We start from the raw sequence: 22876 nt of genomic DNA on the forward strand, positions 1-22876 counted from the left end.
TGCCCTCTCTCTTGTTGTATGTAAGGTCACTGCTCTCTCTCTTGTTGTATGTAAGGTCACTGCTCTCTCTCTTGTTGTATGTAAGGTCACTGCCCTCTCTCTTGTTGTACGTAAGGTTATTGCCCTCTCTCTTGTTGTATGTAAGGTCACTGCTCTCTCTCTTGTTGTATGTAAGGTCACTGCTCTCTCTCTTGTTGTATGTAAGGTCACTGCCCTCTCTCTTGTTGTATGTAAGGTTATTGCCCTCTCTCTTGTTGTACATAAGGTCACTGCCCTCTCTCTTGTTGTATGTAAGGTCACTGCCCTCTCTCTTGTTGTACGTAAGGTTATTGCCCTCTCTCTTGTTGTATGTAAGGTCACTGCCCTCTCTCTTGTTGTATGTAAGGTCACTGCCCTCTCTCTTGTTGTACGTAAGGTCACTGCCCTCTCTCTTGTTGTATGTAAGGTCACTGCTCTCTCTCTTGTTGTATGTAAGGTCACTGCCCTCTCTCTTGTTGTACGTAAGGTCACTGCTCTCTCTCTTGTTGTATGTAAGGTCACTGCCCTCTCTCTTGTTGTACATAAGGTCACTGCCCTCTCTCTTGTTGTACATAAGGTCACTGCCCTCTCTCTTGTTGTACGTAAGGTCACTGCCCTCTCTCTTGTTGTATGTAAGGTCACTGCCCTCTCTCTTGTTGTATGTAAGGTCACTGCCCTCTCTCTTGTTGTACGTAAGGTCACTGCCCTCTCTCTTGTTGTATGTAAGGTCACTGCTCTCTCTTGTTGTATGTAAGGTCACTGCTCTCTCTCTTGTTGTACGTAAGTTCATTGCCCTTTCTCTTGTTGTACTTAAGGTCACTGCCCTCTCTCTTGTTGTATGTAAGGTCACTGCCCTCTCTCTTGTTGTACGTAAGGTCACTGTGCTCTCTCTTGTTGTACATAAGGTCACTGCCCTCTCTCTTGTTGTATGTAAGGTCATTGCCCTTTCTCTTGTTGTACTTAAGGTCACTGCCCTCTCTCTTGTTGTATGTAAGGTCATTGCCCTTTCTCTTGTTGTACTTAAGGTCACTGCCCTCTCTCTTGTTGTATGTAAGGTCACTGCCCTCTCTCTTGTTGTATGTAAGGTCACTGCCCTCTCTCTTGTTGTACGTAAGGTCACTGCGCTCTCTCTTGTTGTACATAAGGTCACTGCCCTCTCTCTTGTTGTATGTAAGGTCACTGCCCTCTCTCTTGTTGTACATAAGGTCAATGCCCTCTCTCTCTTGTTGTATGTAAGGTCACCACCCTCTCTCTTTTTGTACATAATCTCACTGCCCTCTCTCTTGTTGTACGTAAGGTCATTGCCCTTTCTCTTGTTGTACTTAAGGTCACTGCCCTCTCTCTTGTTGTACGTAAGGTCACTGCCCTCTCTCTTGTTGTATGTAAGGTCACCACCCTCTCTCTTTTTGTACATAATGTCACTGCCCTCTCTCTTGTTGTACGTAAGGTCATTGCCCTTTCTCTTGTTGTACTTAAGGTCACTGCCCTCTCTCTTGTTGTACGTAAGGTCACTGCCCTCTCTCTTTTTGTACATAAGGTCACTGCCCTCTCTTTTGTTCTACGTAAGGTCACCGCCCTCTCTCTTTTTGTACATAACATCATTGCCCTCTCTCTTGTTGTACGTAAGGTCACTGCCCTCTCTCCACCTCTTCTTTATCCCCATGTCTCTCACCACTGATCATCTTTGTCCCATCCCCATGTCACTTGAACCAACCTCACGTCTCTTCCCACTCCCACTGTAACAAATCTCCTGATTCTCCAGCTTTTCTCCTACTCTCTTCATTTCTCCACCATTCCTCATCTCTCTCCTATTATCTCCCTTTCATTGCTCTTCTCTGTATTCCTAGGTCTCCTCATCTGTCACCCCACTCTCCATCTCTCACTCATCTCTCCCCCACTCTTCAACTCTCCCCTACTCTTCAGTCTCCCTAAATTACCCAAACTCTCTCAACCTCTACACCTCTCCTTATATAACTACCTTATCCTCATCTATCTCTCCCCTTGTAACATCCCATTGCCAGGGGTCCCTGCAACACTTTGTGCTTAGTTCATGACCAGGTCTTTGCACCAATAGGCAATGCTTAACTCTAGCAAAACAGAACTATGGTGAATGGTTTAATACTGAAGTTTGTCTTGTGGTTGTATTTCCAGGGTGAGCGTGGCCCCCAGGGATTCACAGGACTAAAGGTTTGTTGTACAATCATAAGTCCTGATTCTCACATGCTAAAGAAAATTATTCATTGCTTAATTGTTCCTTTAAAATATGCAAAGTTTTCACAATTTGCCAATTTCTAATACTGTGATTGCCATACACACAAGCAGTTTTAGACAAAGTTACAGCAAAACCACTGCACGTCTTTAGGATAATTATTACGTATATTACATGTTATGCTATTTAAATATCATTTAGAACATATTTGTACTATAGTTCTTTAATTGATTTTTACCTTTTCAGTCCATAAAGATATGTTTGCTTAACAAGACCACACACATTTCTAGAAAAAAGTTTCTAGTTATATATAATGTGCTGATTGTTCTCCTAAGTGTACGAAACACAGGCTCTAAGATTTATTTTGTTAAGTTTTATTACTGTCCAGCCAGGAAGGGGCCCCTCTGTGAGATAATGCCCTTAGAGAGCTGCCTACTTTACTTAAAACAGTGTTGGGCACAACCTGTTCTATGCAGATATCATTGCCCCATTTCACACTCTATGGGAAGTCAAATTAGTATGCTTAGTGAACACGGTGATGTGTAACTATCTCTCTCATTATAAAATATTTCCTACAAATAAATAGAATTTTAAAGACCTTTTCATGATCAGTTTCTAATGTATAAAATACTTTTAAAAGTATATTAGTGCAATTGTTACTTCAACTTCCAGGAGCTGCTTGTAGAAATCATTGAGGAACAGTAACAGTTGTGCAGTTGAACAAATATATACTCATACGATTATTTTTCATTTAATTTGTTATTCTGTAGGGAAATCCAGGACAAAATGGCGCCCTAGGACCAGTCGGGCCATCAGTAAGTCTCTTGCTGCAGCTGCAAATGTCATACACAGGACTAAGAAAAAAAGGAATAATTCACTGTGTTATTGTTGTAGGCCTAGCATTTTATTCCAGCAAGTATTATGTAGGATGCAGGCAAAAATCCTGCAAGCCAGTATCAATGTGATGCATGCCAGTACTCCATAGGATGTATACCGGCCCTCTGTAGAATGCATAGTGGTTCTGTCTGAGATGCTTTCCTGTACTCACTAAGATGCATGCCAACACTCTATCATATGCATGCCTATACTGATTAGGATGTATGCCAACACTCTATCATATGCATGCCTATACTGATTAGGATTCATGCCAACACTCTATCATATGCATGCCTATACTGATTAGGATGCATGCCAACACTCTATCATATGCATGCCTATATTGATTAGGATGCATGCCGACACTATCATATGCATGCCTATACTGATTAGGATGCATGTCAGTACTCTATAGGATGCATGCCGACACTGTATCATATGCATGCCTATACTCATTAGTATGCATGTGAGAACTCTATAAGATGCATGCCAACACTGTATCGTATCATATGCATGCATATACTCATTAGTATGCATGTGAGTACTTTATAGGATGCATGCCGACACTGTATCATATGCATGCCTATACTCATTAGTATGCATGTGAGTACTTTATAGGATGCATGCCGACACTGTATCATATGCATGCCTATACTCATTATGATGCTTGTCAGTACGCTATATGATGCATGGGGACACTCTATCATATGCATGCCTGTACTCATTAGGATGCTTGTCATTACGATATATGATCCTTGCGGACACTCTATCATATGCATGCCTCTACTCATTAGGATGCATGCCAACACTGTATCATATGCATGCCTATACTCATTAGTATGCATGTGAGTACTCTATAGGATGCATGCCGACACTATAATATGCATGCCTATACTCATTAGGATGCATATCAGTGCTCTATAGGATGTATGCCTGTACTATGTTAGATGCATACCAGTATGAATATAACTGATTTCACATTGTGAGTTTCAAACATGAAATTCTTTAGTTAAATATTTTATTGTCTAATTATTTATTTCATCCCTTTGGAAAAATTAAATTATCTAGTTTTATTAATTAGTAAAATACTGAAATTTTATGTTTGTCCACTTATTGTATTTGTATTAATGCAGTGAATTCAGATTAATTTAACATGTATACTAAATATTAATTTCTTATTTTTTTAAGGTCTATTTAATTTTTTTCATAATATTAGGAAAGAGTTATAGGATATCATATGCAATACTTTTTTTCCCAGGGATCTCCAGGTGGGATTGGACCACGAGGTGAAAAGGTATGCAACCATACATATGTTGTTTTCCCACCATTTTATATTTTAGTTGTGATGCTCTTCAGACAAAAGATGATCTGCTTCTATCCAACGGCAAATGGAACTTTATTGAAGAACAGGACACTTTCCTGCTGTTGCCATGAGAATGGGCCTTTTTGAGCACCAGTCACAACATCATATCATAAGCTCCAATTACATTTTATTTAACAATAAGACAATCCCGCTGTCACATTGTGACTGCTTTTTTCTTGATTATCAGTCCCGCTGGCATATTATAACCTCCCTCATCACAAACGCTACAGGCTGACAATAGCTTTGTACACAATGCAAAAACACTCAATTTCTATTTTTTTCACACTTTGTCTTTTCACATTTATATTTCAGGGAGACCAAGGACTACCAGGGGAACCCGGCAAATCAGTATGTGAACTTTTCTGTGTTAATGTTCAAAAAAATATTTTTTTTGTGTGAAAAGTTTCAAAATCAGAGTATTCTGCATAGAACGAAACTTAGTCATTCCGTCATGTCTGTTGTGTTTTTCTTTCCCAGGTTTCAGAAGGTCCAGGAAATAAAGGGGAGAAGGTGAGATTATTATTGGTTGTTGCTTCCATGTTTTAATGATGGAACTGAATTCCACGTATTACATCCACCTACAATATTCCTTCATTAATAACATCCCAGTAAAACACTGGTATATGGAGGTCAAAATCAAGAGATGGAACTGGCCTACAGGTGCATGTGACATAATCATTAAATATCTGATTCTGGAACATTCTAGGTCAGAGTTTTTATCTATGATTACGTCCAAAACCCTTTATTCGTCCAAAAGCTTAAAGGGATATAAAACAGTGCTCCTTTAGTTAAAACAAAATTTGCTAAATCAGAGTAAAAAAGAAACAGATTGTGTACAAAAACACTTAGAAATTCTCTCTGTAGCTCCTCCCCTCAGGGAGATAAGAGAGCTGACATGTTGCTTTCTGCCTCTTCTGAGCATGGGCAAAACGTAATTCCTGTTTCTCTAGAATTCACTAAACAATAAGGCAGCTCAGGTTACTCTAGAAGATTTATGACATCAAGCTAGAACTTCCTGTAGAGATCCCAGTCCTCTTGTAGGGATGATACAGGATATAATAGACACTGCACAAATGAAGTTAACAAAAATGAAATAAAAGGAAAAATCCTTTTAAAATGATTTCTGTTAAAGGGACACTGAATCCAAATTTTTTCTTTCGTGATTCAGATAGAGCATGCAATTTTAAGAAACTTTCTATTTTACTCCTATTACCAAATTTTCTTCATTCTCTTGGTATGTTTATTTGAAAAGCAAGACAGTTTAGATGCCGGCCCATTTTTGGTGATCAAACTGGGTTGTCCTTGTTGATTGGACAGCACCAATAAACAAGTGCTGTCCATGGTTCTGAACCAAACATTTGCTGGCTCCTTAGCTTAGATGCCTTCTTTTTCAAATAAAGATAGCAAGAGTACGAAGAAAAAATGATAATTGAAGTAAATTAGAAAGTTGCTTAAAATTACATGCTCTATCTGAATCATGAAAGAAAAAAATTTGGTTCAGTATCCCTTTAAGTATAACCCACTGCTTAGTGGTTATTTATTACAACAATTAAATAGACTATTTAATATCCCTTTAAAGGGACATAAACCCCAAATTTGTATTTCATGATATTTTTTTTTTATTTTTTTTTTATTTTATATTTTATTTTTTGTATTTTATGATTCAGATAGAACATACATTTTTAAACTACTATTATTAATTTTGCTTCATTCTCTTGGTATCCTTTATTGAAAGAGCAGCAATGCACTTCTGGCAGCTAGCTTAACACATCAGCAAGCCAATCACAATAGACATATATGCAGCCACCAAACAGCAGCTAGCTCCAAGCTTCTGAACCTACCAAGGTATCCTTTTCAGCAAAGGATACCTAGAGAACTAAGCAAATTAGATAATAAAAGTAAAATGGAAAGTTATTTAAAATTGTATTCTCTATCTTAATCATGAAAGAAAATATTGGGTTTGACGTCCCTTTAACTGCACATTAATCAGGCACTATAAATGTAGTTTAGTTTATCATTTACCAAAACTTATATTTCACACTTATTTTGCTTTACCTATTTTTTCCCCAGGGTGCAGCAGGTCCAGCAGGACCAGAAGGGCCAAAAGGTGCAAGAGGAGATGCTGGAGATAAAGGAGAGCGGGTTAGTTTCATCCCAAACTCATGGGCGCAGTAGACTGAGCTAATGCACATGCATTACTGAAACTCCTAGGGCTCCATGTACTAATCTAAAGCTGCTCCGAAGCCCTTGCGGGGAAGGTTCGCACATGTGAGTCTGCTTACCGCAAGGTAAGAAGCAGTGGTCACCTCTGAGGTGGCGAGGGGAAATCACTGAGTGCGCGCTCGCTTTCAGTGATTGACAGTCTCTTCTCTCACGTGGGAGAAGGGGCGGGCATTACACTCTCACTTGAGCATGTAATGATACATAGGGCAGCGGATCCTGTTCGAGTTGAGAAGCTTGTCTGCTCGCTCCTTCGTACACAGGGCCCTTAGAGGGAAAATTGTCCTCAGTAACTTGTTTTATTCATCAGCTTGAGTTTTTCATAAAGTCCTTTTTTTCTTCTGATGAAACTGAAAATATTACAAAATACTTAATGCAATTTGCAACGTCCTCCATTCCTCTCATTTCTTGTCTTTGCTCTAGATATATAATTTATTTTCTATTTAAACATTACATACACTTGTTGTAGCAAAACTGCCTCTAATAAAAGTTTTTTCGTGTCGTAGGCATGCGGAGCATATCTAGATATACTCAGTGCACCAGCATTTTAAACAGTATGGGGCTGATTTATCAAGGGCCGAATAGCCCCTGATGCCCCTGTTTCCGTGCGAGCCTTCAGACTCACCAGAAACAGCAGTTATGAAGCAGCGGTCTTAAGAGGCTGCGGACATCAATCCGCCCGATCGTGTACGATCGGGTTGATTGGCCCCCCTGCTAGTGGCTAATTGGCCGCAAATCTGCAGGGGCCGGCATTGCACAAGCAGTTCACTAGAACTGCTTGTGCAATGTTAAATGCCCACAGTGTATGCTGTCTAGCGGAAATGATACGCTGCCAGACTGTGATCGGCCCCTATGTCTGCTCAGGGAGCCTGGGGTAAAGACTCATTGTACATGATACAAGTCATCACCAGCTCTCTGAGCAGACTCACTGTTTAAAATGCTGGTGCGCTGAGCATATCTAGATATGCTTACAGTGCCCTTGTATAATATAAGCTCTGACTGAAACAGTTTTCCTAGAAGCAGTTTTTTAATATATGTGTATTGCAAAATGCTTCTGTTCAAAATGATATTGCATTAATGAGCATTTCAATTTGGGCTGTAAAGTCCCTTAATAACAGTGATTAAAGGGACAGCCTACTCCAGAATTGTTATTGTTTAAAAGATAGATATTGCCTTTATTGCCCATTCCCCAGTTTTGCATAACCAACACAGTTATATTAATATGCTTTTTACTTCTGTGATTACCTTGGATCTAAGCCTCTGCAGATTGCCCCCTTATCTCAGTGCTTTTGACAGACTTGTATTTTAGCCAATCAGTGCTGACTACTAGGTAATTCCACAGATGTGAGCACAATGTTATCTATATGGCACAACTAGCACTTTCTAGCGAACAAATTTACTTTCAACTTGTAATACGTGCCGTGATCTAGCCCATAATTTGTAATAGAAGTTCAAACTAAGGGGTAGATTTGTTAAGCAGCAGATGCTGACATCTACCCCTGACGTTTCAGGTCCGCCTGAAACTTAAGTTAAGAAGCAGCGGTCATAAGACCGCTGCTCCTTAACTCCTCCGCCACCTCTGAGGCAGCAGACTGCAATCATCCTGATCAGATATGATCGGGATGATTAACACCCCCTGCTAGCACCGGTTTGGCCGTGAATGTGCAGGGGGCCGCATTGCACAAGCAGTTCACTACTGCTTGTGCAGTAGCGTATGCTGTCGGCATTAAGCGATGTTGGGCGGACATGTTCGCTATAGCGGATCATGTTCACCCGAGATTTGATCAATTTACCCCTAAGTGCTATTGTATTGTCTTTTTATTGTGCATTTATTCATTATGCAAATGTACTGTATTTACTGGTTCTTTAATATATATAGTTTTGGACAAATTGAAGGAGTGGTTGTGGAATCCAAGTTAAAACATTATATATTTGATGAAATTGCAGGAAAGTATAAATAATGTGGATACAATTTTAAAAAATATTATAAAGGAGTTCTCCGAAATATTTTTGATGTTGCACTGTTTTTTTTATATAAATGCCACCCTCTTAGTGTGTGGCCAATTGGGCACGTTTTTGTGGGTGTTTGTGGGCAATTGGGCATGTTTTTGTGGGTGTTTGTGGGCATATGTTTAGCAGGTTGAGTTCTTTGGTATTGGACACCTGACTGATAGGACAACAGAAATAAGAGGACAAGAGATAGGGTGGTCTGTAGAAAGTGATACTAGATACAGAAAGTACATATTATATTCAACTTCTATGAAAATCATATGAATTTCTCTCTTTTTAGGGCCCTCCTGGATATGGCGTTCCGGGGCCACAGGGTGCAAAAGGAGACATAGGGGACAGAGTAAGTCAGCTGCAAATATGGTGGAGAATCTATGGTCAATTTAATGTGATTTATTGCATCCTCTTAAGATGTCTGAAACATCCATCCTTCGCATGTAGTAGGAGTTTATTATTGTTTTTTTTTTTAACTAAACTTGATCCTGAGATAACTGTAATGTGTTATAACTAGTGTATTAATGCTATTGTTTTCCTGTAACTGTCATTAGTATAACTAGTGTATTAATGCTATTGTTTTCCTATAACTGTCATTAATATAACTAATGTATTAATGCTATTGTTTTCCTATAACTGTCATTAATATAACTAGTTTATTAATGCTATTGTTTTCCTATAACTGTCATTAATATAACTAGTGTATTAATGCTATTGTTTTCCTGTAACTGTCATTAATATAACTAGTGTATTAATGCTATTATTTTCCTATAACTGTCATTAATATAACTAACGTATTAATGCTATTGTTTTCCTATAACTGTCATTAATATAACTAGTTTATTAATGCTATTGTTTTCCTATAACTGTCATTAATATAACTAGTGTATTAATGCTATTGTTTTCCTATAACTGTCATTAATATAACTAGTGTATTAATGCTATTGTTTTCCTGTAACTGTCATTAATATAACTAGTTTATTAATGCTATTGTTTTCCTGTAACTGTCATTAATATAACTAGTGTATTAATGCTATTGTTTTCCTGTAACTGTCATTAATATAACTAGTGCATTAATGCTATTGTTTTCCTGTAACTGTCATTAATATAACTAGTGCATTAATGCTATTGTTTTCCTGTAACTGTCATTAATATAACTAGTGTATTAATGCTATTGTTTTCCTATAACTGTCATTAATATAACTAGTGTATTAATGCTATTGTTTTCCTATAACTGTCATTAATATAACTAGTTTATTAATGCTATTGTTTTCCTATAACTGTCATTAATATAACTAGTGTATTAATGCTATTGTTTTCCTGTAACTGTCATTAATATAACTAGTGTATTAATGCTATTGTTTTCCTGTAACTGTCATTAATATAACTAGTGTATTAATGCTATTGTTTTCCTGTAACTGTCATTAATATAACTAGTGTATTAATGCTATTGTTTTCCTATAACTGTCATTAATATAACTAATGTATTAATGCTATTGTTTTCCTATAACTGTCATTAATATAACTAGTTTATTAATGCTATTGTTTTCCTATAACTGTCATTAATATAACTAGTGTATTAATGCTATTGTTTTCCTATAACTGTCATTAATATAACTAGTGTATTAATGCTATTGTTTTCCTGTAACTGTCATTAATATACCTAGTTTATTAATGCTATTGTTTTCCTGTAACTGTCATTAATATAACTAGTGTATTAATGCTATTGTTTTCCTGTAACTGTCATTAATATAACTAGTGCATTAATGCTATTGTTTTCCTGTAACTGTCATTAATATAACTAGTGTATTAATGCTATTGTTTTCCTGTAACTGTCATTAATATAACTAGTGTATTAATGCTATTGTTTTCCTATAACTGTCATTAATATAACTAGTGTATTAATGCTATTGTTTTCCTATAACTGTCATTAATATAACTAGTTTATTAATGCTATTGTTTTCCTATAACTGTCATTAATATTACTAGTGTATTAATGCTATTGTTTTCCTGTAACTGTCATTAATATAACTAGTGTATTAATGCTATTGTTTTCCTGTAACTGTCATTAATATAACTAGTGTATTAATGCTATTGTTTTCCTATAACTGTCATTAATATAACTAGTGTATTAATGCTATTGTTTTCCTATAACTGTCATTAATATAACTAGTGTATTAATGCTATTGTTTTCCTGTAACTGTCATTAATATAACTAGTTTATTAATGCTATTGTTTTCCTGTAACTGTCATTAATATAACTAGTGTATTAATGCTATTGTTTTCCTGTAACTGTCATTAATATAACTAGTGTATTAATGCTATTGTTTTCCTGTAACTGTCATTAATATAACTAGTGTATTAATGCTATTGTTTTCCTGTAACTGTCATTAATATAACTAGTGTATTAATGCTATTGTTTTCCTATAACTGTCATTAATATAACTAATGTATTAATGCTATTGTTTTCCTATAACTGTCATTAATATAACTAGTTTATTAATGCTATTGTTTTCCTATAACTGTCATTAATATAACTAGTGTATTAATGCTATTGTTTTCCTGTAACTGTCATTAATATAACTAGTGTATTAATGCTATTGTTTTCCTGTAACTGTCATTAATATAACTAGTTTATTAATGCTATTGTTTTCCTGTAACTGTCATTAATATAACTAGTGTATTAATGCTATTGTTTTCCTGTAACTGTCATTAATATAACTAGTGTATTAATACTATTGTTTTCCTGTAACTGTCATTAATATAACTAGTTTATTAATGCTATTGTTTTCCTGTAACTGTCATTAATATAACTAGTGTATTAATGCTATTGTTTTCCTGTAACTGTCATTAATATAACTAGTGTATTAATGCTATTGTTTTCCTGTAACTGTCATTAATATAACTAGTGTATTAATGCTATTGTTTTCCTGTAACTGTCATTAATATAACTAGTGTATTAATGCTATTGTTTTCCTATAACTGTCATTAATATAACTAGTGTATTAATGCTATTGTTTTCCTATAACTGTCATTAATATAACTAGTTTATTAATGCTATTGTTTTCCTATAACTTTCATTAATATAACTAGTGTATTAATGCTATTGTTTTCCTGTAACTGTCATTAATATAACTAGTGTATTAATGCTATTGTTTTCCTATAACTGTCATTAATATAACTAGTGTATTAATGCTATTGTTTTCCTATAACTGTCATTAATATAACTAGTGTATTAATGCTATTGTTTTCCTATAACTGTCATTAATATAACTAGTGTATTAATGCTATTGTTTTCCTATAACTGTCATTAATATAACTAGTGTATTAATGCTATTGTTTTCCTATAACTGTCATTAATATAACTAGTGTATTAATGCTATTGTTTTCCTGTAACTGTCATTAATATAACTAGTGTATTAATGCTATTGTTTTCCTATAACTGTCATTAATATAACTGATATATTATTGCTATTGTTTTCCTATAACTGTCATTAATATAACTGATATATTATTGCTATTGTTTTCCTATAACTGTCATTAATATAACTGATATATTATTGCTATTGTTTTCCTATAACTGTCATTAATATATCTGATATATTATTGCTATTGTTTTCCTATAACTGTCATTAATATAACTGATATATTATTGCTATTGTTTTCCTATAACTGTCATTAATATAACTGATATATTATTGCTATTGTTTTCCTATAACTGTCATTAATATAACTGATATATTATTGCTATTGTTTTCCTATAACTGTCATTAATATAACTGATATATTATTGCTATTGTTTTCCTATAACTGTCATTAATATAACTAGTGTATTAATGCTATTGTTTTCCTGTAACTGTCATTAATATAACTAGTGTATTAATGCTATTGTTTTCCTGTAACTGTCATTAATATAACTGATATATTATTGCTATTGTTTTCCTATAACTGTCATTAATATAACTGATATATTATTGCTATTGTTTTCCTATAACTGTCATTAATATAACTGATATATTATTGCTAATGTGTTCCTTTATATTAGGGGAACATGGGCCTCCCTGGAAAGCAAGGGCAGAAGGTAAATCACATGGTGTTTAATAGTTAAAACCAATGTTACATCTGATAATGTTTAGGGGTACTTGGTCTTGGTAATAAGTCAACAAGTGTTGTCTGGAGATTTATTTTTAGCTGTGAAATTCAATAAATAAAAAATGTCCCTGAGTATAAATAATGATTGAGCATTTTGATTGTGATCATTAAAACAGGGCTGATACGTGTTAAGCATAAAACTGATAAAGTAAAAAGTTATTCTGATAAACAATTAAAATGGTTAAACTGCAGCCAGTAAAACATGCCAATAATTATCAAACTATTGATTGTGATCACTGGTGTATTTCTATAAGCACCAACTATAGACCAGATAACTGGTGCTGTATGAATTGTATGATTTTTATGTTATTTACGTAACTGAACAGTGCTCTAGTCTGAAAACATAGCAGAGTTTTGATTAATTTATTGCATGATCTAATTTGGTTTCTGATTAATTTATCTAGGGAGAGTCTGGTGAATCAGGACAGAATGGCGAGCCAGGAAAGTCCGGCCCACCAGGACAGATTGGTCTTCGGGGAAAAGAAGGAGAGAAAGGCGATAAGGGAGACGAAGGGACGCCGGTAAGTGACCTTCAGCTGATAATGGCAGGTGTTTCTGTTTTATTTTGAGGGTATAATTTTGATTATCTGTACTATTCCAGGGTGAAGCCGGAATTCCAGGGAAGAATGGAGAGCGAGGACTAAGGGTGCGAAAAATCTTAATGGTTTTGTCATTAATAAGACATTGTACTGTAAAATGTTCCTCTAAATTATCAATTTTACCTACTGGAGTGTATTAAATTGTTTACAGGCAGCTCCTTTACCTTTATTTTGTCATTTGAAAAAGCTGGTTTTATCAGTTGAAACTGTAATAAATACTGCAGTATTGGCTATAGAAAAGCTATGTAAACAAGAGCTAGCAGCGGAATTCGACCTCTCAGTAGGGATAGAAGAGAGACTTCAGCCCATTTGAAAAGCCATTCCTGCGGGTGCTTTGGATGCAGTTTACTTTTTAGAAGCGGTCCCTTTTGTGTCCTTACTCTAATTCCTTTTTACTAACAACATTTAAATTTGAAAATGTTGATGTTAAAGGGACAGTCTAGTCAAAATTAAACTTTCATGATTCAGATAGAGCAGCAATTTTAATCAAGTTTCTAATTTACTCCTATTATCAATTTTCTTCATTCTCTTGGTACCTTTATGCGAAAGAAAAAAAAATATATCCTTAGGAGCCGGCCCATTTTTGGTTCAGAACCTGGGTAGTGCTTGTTGATTTGTGTCTAAATGTATCCATCAAAAAGCAAGCGCTACCCAGGTTCTGAACCAAAAATGGGCCGGCTCCTAAGCTTACATTCTTGCTTATTCAAATAATGATACCAAGAGAACAGAGAAAAATTGATAATAGGAGTAAATTAGAAAGTTGCCTAAAATTGCTGCTCTATCTGAATCATGATAGTTTAATTTGACTAGACTGTCCCTTTAATATTAACCCCTTAATGACGCATGTCGTACAGGGTACGTCACACACAAACTGGTCTTTAAAGACCAGAGACGTACCCTGTACGACATTAGGGTTTAAAGTGGCTGGAAGCGATCCTGATCGCTTTCAGCACTTTCAAGGTATTGCTGTGATGCCTCGATATTGAGGCATCACTGCAATACCTTTTTTCCCAAGACCGATGCAGAGAGAGACACTCTGTGGCCCTCTCTGCACCGGTAGCGATGGAGCCGATCGTTGGTGGGTGGGAGCAGCTGCAGGGAGGCGGTGGGCGGCCCATCGCTACCCGGCATCCGGTTCCTGAATGTGCAATGTGCATGCCGGGTGCCGGGAGTGTGCGGGGGGCTTGCAGGGAGCGCATGTGCGCACATGTGTGCGTGCGATTGCGCAACAACCACTGCCACCAATGAATGGGACAGTGCAGAGTGGGAGAGAGGGAGATGGAGGGGGGGGGGATTAATGATCAAAAGGATCTGGGAGGGGGGAGAGGGAGGGGGGTATTGAGGAGGGGCAGCTACACTACAGAAAAATGTTAATTACATTAAAAAAAAACTTTCTTTTGGGAGGCAAATTGGGTACTGGCAGACAGCTGCCAGTACCCAAGATGGCAGCAAATAGGTAGTGGGCAAGGGTTATAGAGCTGTTTGGGGGGGATCAGAGAGGTTGGGGGCTAAGGGGGGGTCCATCACAGCTAAACAGAATTAAAAAAAAAAAAATAATAATAATAATAAAAAAAAAAGCCTTTTATTTTAGTACTGGCAGACTTTCTTCCAGTACTTGGCGGGGACAATTGTGGGGTGGGGGAGGGAAGAGAGATGTTTGGGAGGGATCAGGGGGTGGGATGTGTCAGGTGGGAGGCTGATCTCTACACTAAAGCTAAAATTAACCCTTCAACCCTTTTATTTATTATATTTATATAATCATGTATAGTCTCAAGTACTATAATCAAGCGTTATTTAGCTACTCACTACATAAATGTATTTAAACCAGTACATCCTTTGCCAAGTCTAGTCTCTCTGCCCACTCCTTCACTTTTAGCCTGTAGAATCTTTACTATGGGATAAAAAGCTGATATTGAGTTACACAAGACATGAGCTACCATAGTGGTAATCAAAACAAAATTATGGCTACCTTAGATAATACACAAACAACATGACCTAATTACAGATATATAATGTTATGATATATGCAGAACAAACTAAAATACATATTCTTTTCACAAGGGTCTTCAAGGCTTACGGGGCATTGTAGGGGACAAGGGGGACGCAGGAGATCCAGGGGAATCTGGAAGCAATGTAAGTATGACATGCACATATTTGTACTGGTCATACAGCACAGACCTGCACTGACCAAGACACTTAAAACCAACTGACCATGGACACATACTAAACACTAACCATGATACATAAAAGCAATTGACCATGGACACATACTAACCACTGATCATGATACATAAAAGAAACTGACCATGGACACATACTAACCACTAACCATGGTACATAAAAGCAACTGACCATGGACACATACTAACCACTAACCATGATATATAAAAGCAACTGACCATGGACACATACTAACCACTAACCATGTTACATAAAAGCACCTGACCATGGATACATACTAACCACTAACCATGATACATAAAAGCACCTGACCATGGACACATACTAACCACTGACCATGTTACACAAAAGCAAGTGACCATGGACACATACTAACCACTGACCATGATACATAAAATCATCTGACCATGGACACATACTAACAACTGACCATGATACATAAAAGCAACTGATTATGGACACATACTAACCACTGACCATGATACATAAAAGCAACTGACCATGGACACATACTAACCAAAGACCATAATACATAAAAGCAACTAACCATGGACACATACTAACCACTGACCATGATACATAAAAGCAGCTGACCATGGACACATACTAACCATGTTACATAAAAGCAACTGGCCATGGACGCATACTAACCACTGACCATGATACATAAAAGCAACTGACCATGGACACATACTAACCACTGACCATTTAATATAAAAGCAACTGACCATGGACACATAATAACGACTGACCATGTCACATAGGGGGATATTTATCAAAGCGTCAACCTCGGTGCATTCGCCGGCGTCAATACGCTCGCCAGACATCGCTGCCGCGGATCCATATACGACACCCTTATTTATAAAAAAACGTCAAGTACGGCGCGATGAGCATCGGACTGTTGTTAACTAACAGTCATCGATGTCGCTGTTATTCCGGTTTTTCCCAACAGCGTATTCGCCGGCGTCAATACGCTCGCCAGACATCGCTGCCGCGGATCCATATACGACACCCTTATTTATAAAAAACCGTCAAGTACGGCGCGATGAGCATCGGACTGTTGTTAACTAACAGTCATCGATGTCGCTGTTATTCCGGTTTTTCCCAACTTTATTTATACCATTTCATTTTTGTCCATGAACAAGCACATTTCTCTGAAGCTAATCTTTTATTTTCCATCTGTTAATGTCCAAGAAATAGCTACTTTTATACCTCAACAAACAATATCTCATGGAAAGTTATTTTTATATTTATTAGTTATATGATACTTTCACATAAATTAATGTGTATTTGTATTTCTAGAAGTCATGATATGCTTTTATCTCATGTTTTTTTTAAATAAATTATTATTAATGCTAGAATTTGTACATATATCTTTGCACATACTTGTGTGTGTGTATATATATATATATATATATATTTATATATATATATATATATATATATATATATATATATATATATATGTGTGTGTGTTATGTCAGAAATATTTTGCAAACATATTTACATGTCCCTAAATTCCTTTTTTTGTTTTAAACAATGTTGTCTTTTATATCTCTTTGTTTATTTATACCACTATATGTATATAGTGTAAATGTATTATTATTATGAGCAGGAATAATTGCAAATATAACATGTAATCAGAGTATCATATGTATTTATTTGCAATCAATGGATATTTTAAGAGCTGGGCCAGTTTTCTCTCTGTACCTGTGTAACCCCTCCTGATTGCAATCTAGTTTTAAAAACCACCCCTACACAGGTGTTATAAAATGGGCTGGCATATAAGATGTCATTTCTTACTGAAAAAGAAATTGAAGAGAATGAAGAAATACACTGAAAATAGCATGACAGTAAATAGGTGATTTTAATTTCTGCTGTATCTGATTCATGACAGTTTAATGTTAGGTGGGCTATCCCTTTGAGCTATCAGTTTAAGATTATAGTGAATCAAACATCAATTCAAATTTTAAAATCATTGTCTAAAATATTACACTGTGTGTCCTAATGTCAGCATCAATGTTTATCTTTAATACTAATTTCACATATACATACTTTCAAAGTATAATACACAATGTAACAAATGGCACTTACAAGTTCTGATGAGTGATCAATGACACAAGTATCGAGCAATATGATTCGTTAGTGATAGTTTAAAATGTATATTTGAATCAGATTGGTGGATGTCATGAATCATGTAATTATGCATATTCCAATCAAAAGTGGTTGAAAAATTCACTAGTGTTTGGGTTGTTTAGGAGTTTGCGTCATAATTTGTTCGAAAAGTGTTGCGTCAAATTTGGTGCAAAGTTGAGAGTGGGACTTGTATTACATGGCTTAAACATGGTGCACATTGATTTTTCCAAAAAAATAAAAAGGAAGTTAGCTATTTTATGTTGTGCATTTATTTTATTTTTTATCTCTATATCTATTAGTGCAACAAGTTTGGGGCAAAACTTTGCAACAAATTTGGAGAAATAATATTGTCCCCTTGCTTTGTAATGAGAGACAAAGTTGTAACATAATCCATAAGTAGTAATATATATGCTACTAGTGCACCAAATGTGGAGCAATAATATTGTTTGATTTAGAAAGGCTATACAATTTTAATAAAGTTTCTAATTTACTTTAATTATGTAATATACTTCATTCTCTTGCAGCATCGAACATAAGCTTTCTGTGTTTTCAGACTTCCATTGATTTCTATGGCAATCCGCGGCCTTAAGGGTGGTGGATTGAAAACTATGTATGCTGCGTCGGAATAGACGCAAGCGTACCTGTTAAATGTTTGATACATTTGGAAAAGGGTCAAATAGAGTCGAATATGAATTCGAAACATCTGTAATGATGCAAGCATCGATCTGCGTCGGATTGAGATCGCGGGAGCATATATTACGTCACAACTTTCAACATTTGACGATCTTGACGCTTTGATAACTACGGCGGATCAATCAAAACAAATACGACTCAGGATTCAATCTTATTTTCACTTTGATTAATATCATCCATAAAAATCAACTGACCATGGACATATATTAACCAAAGACCATGATACATAAAAGCAAATAACCATGGACACATACTAACCACTGACCATGATACATAACACCAACTGACCATAGACACAGACTAACCATGTTACATTAATGCAACCGACCATGGACACATACTAACCATGATGCATAAAAGCAACTGACCATGGACACATAATAACCACTGACCATGTCACATAAAAGCAACTGACCATGGACACATACTAACCACTAACCAGGATACATAACACCAACTGACCATGGACACATACTAACCATGTTACATAAAAGCATCTGACAATAGACACATACTAACCACTGACCATGGATCCATAATCGCCACTGACCATGAACACATTTATTGATCATGGACCTTGCGGTATATCTTGTCACTGACCATGGACACATACTAACCACTAACCATGATACATAAAACCAACTGACCATAGACACATACTAACCATGTTACATAAAAGCATCTGACCATAGATACATACTAACCACTGACCATGGATGCATACTCGCCACTGACCATGAACACATTTATTGATTATGGACCTTGCGGTATATCTTGTCATCAATTATGCCTTACTTAATGTCTGTTTTATATTTTTAGGGGAGCCCAGGAACTCCAGGTACAAAGGGTGATCGAGGTGACCAAGTGAGTTATGTACTCAGTGTTTCCTTCATTTGGTGTTTTTTGGTGTTGCTGTTTTTTATTTCAAAATTCAGATCCTACTAAGGGCCAGATTACTAGTGGAGCGGTAGTTTTCACTCCCGCTCACATGTTAACGCGGCTAGACTTCTGTTTTTTGTGTGCATCGGGTTGCATACATATTACAAGTTGAAAGTAAAAAGTTTTCACTCGAGCACAAAAAGCCTAACTTAGAATATCGCAACAGCGCCGTTAGAGTGTGGAAAAAAACAAAACCTGAACAAATCGCGCACACCCAATCGCGTTTTCTCAAGTGCTCTAACCCAACATGAAATATTAATATTTTATATTCCAATGTTCTTTACATAGCGGAGTATGTTCTTTTTGTTTTAAAGGGACAGTCTACTCTGGATTTTTTATTGTTTAAAAAGATAGATAATCCCTTTATTACCCATTCCCTAGTTTTGCACAATCAACACTGTTATATTAATATACTTTTTACCTCTGTGATTACCTTGTATCTAAGCCTCTGCAGACTGCCCCCTTATTTAAGTTCTTTTGACAGACTTGCTTAAGCCAATTAGCACTGACTCATAAATAACTGCACAGGAGTGAGCACAATGTTATTTATATGACACACATGACCTACCGCTGTCTTATAGTAAAAAACTGAGATAAGAGGCAGCCTTCAAGGTTTAGCTTTCAATGAAGAATACTAAGACAATGTGATGATATAAGTAAATTGAAAAGTTGTTTAATATTGCATCCCCTTTCTGAATTCTGAAAGTTTAATTTCGACTAGACTGTCCCTTATATATATATATATATATATATATATATATATAAATATAAATACTTAAAACATTCTGCTATTTGAAGAACATTGGAATGTGAATTATTTACAGTCAATAGACAGTATAACACTTTATTAAATATGAATATATGTGTTTATATTATGTGTATATATGTCTGTTAATAATACATTTATACACAAATAGTTACATATGTACATACATATAAACATATATATATATATATATATATATATACATAAAACATATATACACACACACACACACATATATATATATATATATTTATATATATATTATATATTTAGACATGTATATGTATGTATATTTATGTTAAAGCCCTTTGGAGCCTATTTTTTCTTTTACTTGAGATCTCATATCTTTAAAGGGACAGTCTACACCAGAATTTTTATTGTTTAAAAAGATAGATAATCCCTTTATTACCCATTACCCAGTTTTGCATAACCAACGCTGTTATATTAATATGTTTTACCTCTGTGATTACCTTGTATCTAAGCCTCTGCAGACTGCCCCCTTATCTCAGTGCTTTTGACAGACATGCAGTTTAGCCAACCAGTGCAGACTCCTAAATAACTCCACCGGAGTGAGCACAATGTTATCTATATGACACACATGAACTAGTACTGTCTAAGTGTGAAAAACTTTCAAAATGCTCTGAGCTAAGAGGCGTTTTTCAACAGTTTAGAAATCAGTTTGAGCCTACCTAGGTTTAGCTTTTCAAAAATCCCACCAAGGGAACAAAGTAAATTTGATGATAAAAGTATATTGAAAAGTTGTTTAAAATGACATGCCCTATCTAAATCATAAAAGTTTAAATTTGACTAGACTGTCCCTTTAAGCCCTTATAACTTTTTAGTCGAGAGTAGCAGTTAACTGGACACTGAAGTCACGCTAAACCCGTCGAGAGTAAATCACGATTTCCCTCACGTGTTCACATTTACTTTCAATTCGTAAAAGCAGAAAAAATAATGCAGCGGTTAGTTCTCTACTTGTAATCTAGCCCTTTATCGTTTGATTTTCAATTATTAATTGGTATTGACAATATTAGTATAAAATCTGAAAAGTTGGTGTTTTAGGAAAGTGAACTGATGTTAAAGGGACAGTCTAATCAAAATTAAACTCTCATGATTCAGATAGGGCAGCAATTTTAAACAACTTTCCAGTTTACTTTTATCATCAAATTGCTTTGTTCTCTTGGTATTCTTTGTTGAAATCTAAACCTAGGTAAGCTCATATGCAAATTTCTAAGCATTTGAAGGCTGCCTCTTATCTCAGTACATTTTTACAGTTTTTCACAGTTAGACAGTGCTAGTTCATGTGTGCCATATAAATAACATTTTGCTCACTCCTGTGGATTTACCTGAGTCAGCACTGATTGGCTAAAATGTGAGTCTGTCAAAAGAACTGAAATAAGGGGGCAGTTTGCAGAGGCTTAGACACGATAATCACAGAGGTAAAACTTATATTATTATAACAGTGCTGGTTATGCAAAACTGGGGAATGGGTAATAAAGGGATTACATATCTTTTAAAAAAAATATTTTTAAATACGTGTATTATATAGGCAATTAGTACATCTAGGCAAGTATCCCCTCTTACGTTTCCTTAGAACTACTCTGTATACATTGTTACCAATGCAGCAGAGGATTCTGGGTACAATATGCAAATTAGATATACAATATCTCATGCTTTTTGCTTCTGGTACTGTGTTGAACCACAATGAATCCACTTATAGGGGAAATGCAGCAAAGACAAAACCACTTGTGAACAGCTGTTTCGCGATTATTAGCCCTTATCAGCAGAAGATGGTTCTCTACCATAACGTAAATGAATATTAAAATATTAAGGAAATAATTACTTCTGTGCTATTTACAATGTACACCATATAAATTATACAAAAATGTAAATGTGTTTGCATTTCATACAGTGGTTTTCCCATATAATGATATCTCTGATAGATCCTATGGGGCATATTTATGATTGTGCGAGCGGCGGGCATGATCCGATATAGCGGATCATGTCCGTTGCACATCGATAAATGCCGACAGCATACGCTCTCTGCTTTTATCATTGCACCAGCAGTTCTGGTGATCTGCTGGTGCAATGACGCCCCCTGCAGATTGGCCGCTAGCAGGGGGTGTCAATCAACCTAATCGTATTCGATCGGGTTGATTTATGTCGAATTCTGTCCACGGCCTCAGAGCAGGCGGACAGGTTATATATTAATATTTCTGATAGGTCCCATATAATGATATCTCTGATAGGTCCCATATAATGATATTTCTGATAGGTCCTATATAATGATATCTCTGATAGGTCCCATGTAATGATATATCTGATAGGTCCCATATAATGATATTTCTGATAGGTCCCATATAATGATATATCTGATAGGTCCCATATAATAATATTTCTGATAGGTCCCATATAATGATATCTCTGATAGATCCCATATAATGATATCTCTGATAGGTCCCATATAATGATATTTCTGATGGGTCCCATATAATGATATCTCTGATAGGTCCCATATAATTATATTTCTGATTGGTCCCATATATCGATATCTCTGATAGGTTCCATATAATGATATCTCTGATAGGTCCCATATAATATTTCTGATAGGTCCCATACAATGATATCTCAGATAGGTCCCATATAATGATATTTCTGATAGGTCCCATATAATGATATTTCTGATAGGTCCCATATAATAATATTTCTGATAGGTCCCATAT

At 35.8% G+C, this 22876-nt stretch overlaps 1 protein-coding gene across 1 annotated transcript in view; it reads left to right on the top strand.

Moving 5' to 3' along the window:
- COL7A1 (collagen type VII alpha 1 chain) overlaps positions 1-22876 on the top strand; it is a 398512-nt gene that overhangs the window by 246940 nt on the left and 128696 nt on the right. The window contains exons 45-56 of the mRNA XM_053689357.1: positions 2170-2205; positions 2998-3042; positions 4362-4397; positions 4779-4814; positions 4944-4976; positions 6537-6608; positions 8977-9036; positions 12733-12768; positions 13244-13360; positions 13441-13485; positions 15500-15571; positions 19268-19312. Of these exons, the coding sequence (XP_053545332.1) occupies positions 2170-2205; positions 2998-3042; positions 4362-4397; positions 4779-4814; positions 4944-4976; positions 6537-6608; positions 8977-9036; positions 12733-12768; positions 13244-13360; positions 13441-13485; positions 15500-15571; positions 19268-19312 (633 nt within the window). The remainder of the gene's footprint in view (positions 1-2169; positions 2206-2997; positions 3043-4361; positions 4398-4778; positions 4815-4943; positions 4977-6536; positions 6609-8976; positions 9037-12732; positions 12769-13243; positions 13361-13440; positions 13486-15499; positions 15572-19267; positions 19313-22876) is intronic.

The sequence above is a fragment of the Bombina bombina genome, chromosome 7 (genome assembly GCF_027579735.1).
Source record: "Bombina bombina isolate aBomBom1 chromosome 7, aBomBom1.pri, whole genome shotgun sequence".
Lineage (NCBI taxonomy): Eukaryota > Metazoa > Chordata > Amphibia > Anura > Bombinatoridae > Bombina > Bombina bombina.